The 2,500-nt window shown below is 58.8% G+C and overlaps 1 protein-coding gene across 1 annotated transcript in view; it reads right to left on the bottom strand.

Moving 5' to 3' along the window:
• Positions 1–2,219: 2,219 nt before the first annotated feature.
• The window catches only part of LOC147092184 (E3 ubiquitin-protein ligase DTX1-like), a 204,954-nt gene continuing 204,673 nt past the window's right edge, over positions 2,220–2,500 (bottom strand). The window contains exon 5 of the mRNA XM_085975561.1: positions 2,220–2,320. Within this exon, the coding sequence (XP_085831687.1) occupies positions 2,220–2,320 (101 nt within the window). The remainder of the gene's footprint in view (positions 2,321–2,500) is intronic.

A 2,500-nucleotide genomic window follows, 5' to 3' on the forward strand; every position in this document is an offset into this window, starting at 1 on the left:
CTTCCTTAGGTAAGAGAGACCAGAACTGTCCACAATACTCCCAGGTGTGGTCTCACCAGGGCCCTGTATAATTGCAGTAAGACATCTTTACTCTTATACTCAAACCCTCTTGTAATAAAGGCCAACATACCATTTGCCTTCCTAATTGCATTGCTGTACCTGCATGTTAACTTTCAGTGATTCGTGTACAAGGACACCCAGGTCCCTCTGAACACCAACATTTCCAATCTCTCACCATTAAAAAAATACTCTGCTTTTCTATTTTTCCTAACTCTCCCTCTGTCTCTCCCTCCCTCCATCTCTCCTCTCTCCCTCTGTCTCTCCCTCCCTCCGTCTCTCCCCTCCTCTGTCTCTCCCTCCCTCCGTCTCTCTCCCTCCCTCATCTCTCCCTCCCTCCGTCTCTCCCTCCCTCTGTCTCTCTCCCTCCCTCTCTGTCTCTCCCTCCTCTGTCTCTCCCTCCCTCCATCTCTCTCCCTTCCCTCTGTCTCCTCCTCCTCCGTCTCTCCCTCCCTCTGTCTCTCCCTCCTCCGTCTCTCTCCCTCCCTTCCGTCTCTCCTCCCCTCTGTCTCTCCTCCCTCTGTCTCTCCCTCCCTCTGTCTCTCTCTCCCTCCCTCCGTCTCTCTCCCTCCCTCCGTCTCTCTCCCTCGCTCCGTCTCTCTCCTCCCTCCGTCTCTCTCCCTCCCTCCGTCTCTCCCTCCCTCTGTCTCTCCTCCCTCCATCTCTCTCCCTCCCTCCGTCTCTCCTCCCTCTGTCTCTCCCTCCCTCTGTCTCTCCCTCCCTCCGTCTCTCCCTCCCTCCGTCTCTCCCTCCCTCCGTCTCTCCCTCGCGCCGTATCTCTCCCTCCCTCTGTCTCTCCCTCCCTCCGTCTCTCCCTCCCTCTGTCTCTCCCTCCCTCCATCTCTCTCCCTCCCTCTGTCTCTCTCTCCCTCCCGTCTCTCTCCCTCCTCTGTCTCTCCCTCCCTCTGTCTCTCTCTCTCCCTCTCTCTCCCTCTCTCTCCCTCTGTCTCTCTCCCTCCCTCTGTCTCTCTCCTCTCCCTCTGTCTCTCTCCCTCCCTCTGTCTCTCTCCCCTCCCTCTCTCTCCCTCCTCCGTCTCTCCCTCCCTCCGTCTCTCCCTCCCTCCGTCTCTCCCTCCCTCTGTCTCTCCCTCGTTCCGTCTCTCTCCCTCCCTCCGTCTCTCTCCCTCCCTCTGTCTCTCCCTCCTCCGTCTCTTCCTCCGTCCTCCCTCCCTCGTCTCTCCCTCCCTCCGTCTCTCCTCCCTCGTCTCTCTCTCCCTCCGTCTCTCCCTCCCTCCGTCTCTCCCTCCCTCCGTCTCTCCCTCCCTCTGTCTCTCCCTCTCTCCTCTCTCTCCCTCCCTCTGTCTCTCCCTCCTCTGTCTCCCTCCCTCTGTCTCTCCCTCTCTCCCTCCCTCCGTCTCTCCCTCTCTCTGTCTCTCCCTCTCTCCTCTCTCTCTCTCCCTCCGCTCTCTCCCTCCCTCGTCTCTCCTTCCCAGTCCTCTCTCTCCCTCTGTCTCTCTCTCTCCTCCGTCTCTCTCCCTCCCTCCGTCTCTCCCTCCCAGTCTCTCTCTCCTCTGTCTCTCTCCCTCCTCCGTCTCTCTCCCTCCCTCTGTCTCTCCTCCCTCCGTCTCTCTCTCTCCTCTGTCTCTCTCCCTCCCTCCGTCTCTCTCCCTCCCTCTGTCTCTCTCTCCCTCTGTCTCTCTCTCTCCCTCTGTCTCTCTCTCTCCCTCCGTCTCTCTCCCTCCCTCCATCTCTCCCTCCCTCCGCCTCTCTCTCCCTCTGTCTCTCTCTCTCCCTCTGTCTCTCTCTCTCTCCCTCTGTCTCTCTCCCCTCCCTCCGTCTCTCTCCCTCCCTCTGTCTCTCCTCCCTCCGTCTCTCTCCCTCCCTCTGTCTCTCCCTCCCTCCGTCTCTCTCCCTCCCTCCGTCTCTCTCCCTCCCTCTGTCTCTCTCTCTCCCTCCCTCTCTCCCTCCCTCTGTCTCTCCCTCCCTCCGTCTCTCTCTCTCCCTCCCTCCGCCTCCCTCCCTCTGTCTCTCCCTCCTTCCGTCTAGCTCCCTCCCTCTGTCTCTCCCTCCTCCGTCTCTCTCGCTCCCTCTGTCTCTCCCTCCCTCCATCTCTCCCTCCCTCCGTCTCCTCTCTCCCTCCTCCGTCTCTCCGTGAGGCTAAATGTCGTCCCGCGTCACTGAACCGCCAAAGCCACAGTGACCCCAGGATGACCCCACACCAATCAGACCAGCCTCACCTCTTCCGGAGGGTTCCGCACCTTCTGGAGGTATTTCCGGACAACATCTTCCGGGCTTTTCCCAGTGAACACATAGGAGCAATGTCCTGTTAACAAGAAGTGAATCATTAAACAGAGAGAGCGAGGGAGAGTGAAAGAGAGAGAGGAGACAGAGAGCAAGAGAGAGAGAGGGAGAGAGACAGAGAGAGAGAGACAGAGAGAGTTAGGGTTTCGCAAGAATTTCGAAAATCTCTACAGCCCCGAAGATTATATTTTGATTAAAGAAA

The sequence above is a fragment of the Somniosus microcephalus genome, unplaced genomic scaffold (genome assembly GCF_052327205.1).
Source record: "Somniosus microcephalus isolate GS21.2 unplaced genomic scaffold, FLI_Smic_1.0 unresolved_chr2, whole genome shotgun sequence".
In the NCBI taxonomy this organism is placed as follows: Eukaryota; Metazoa; Chordata; class Chondrichthyes; order Squaliformes; family Somniosidae; genus Somniosus; species Somniosus microcephalus.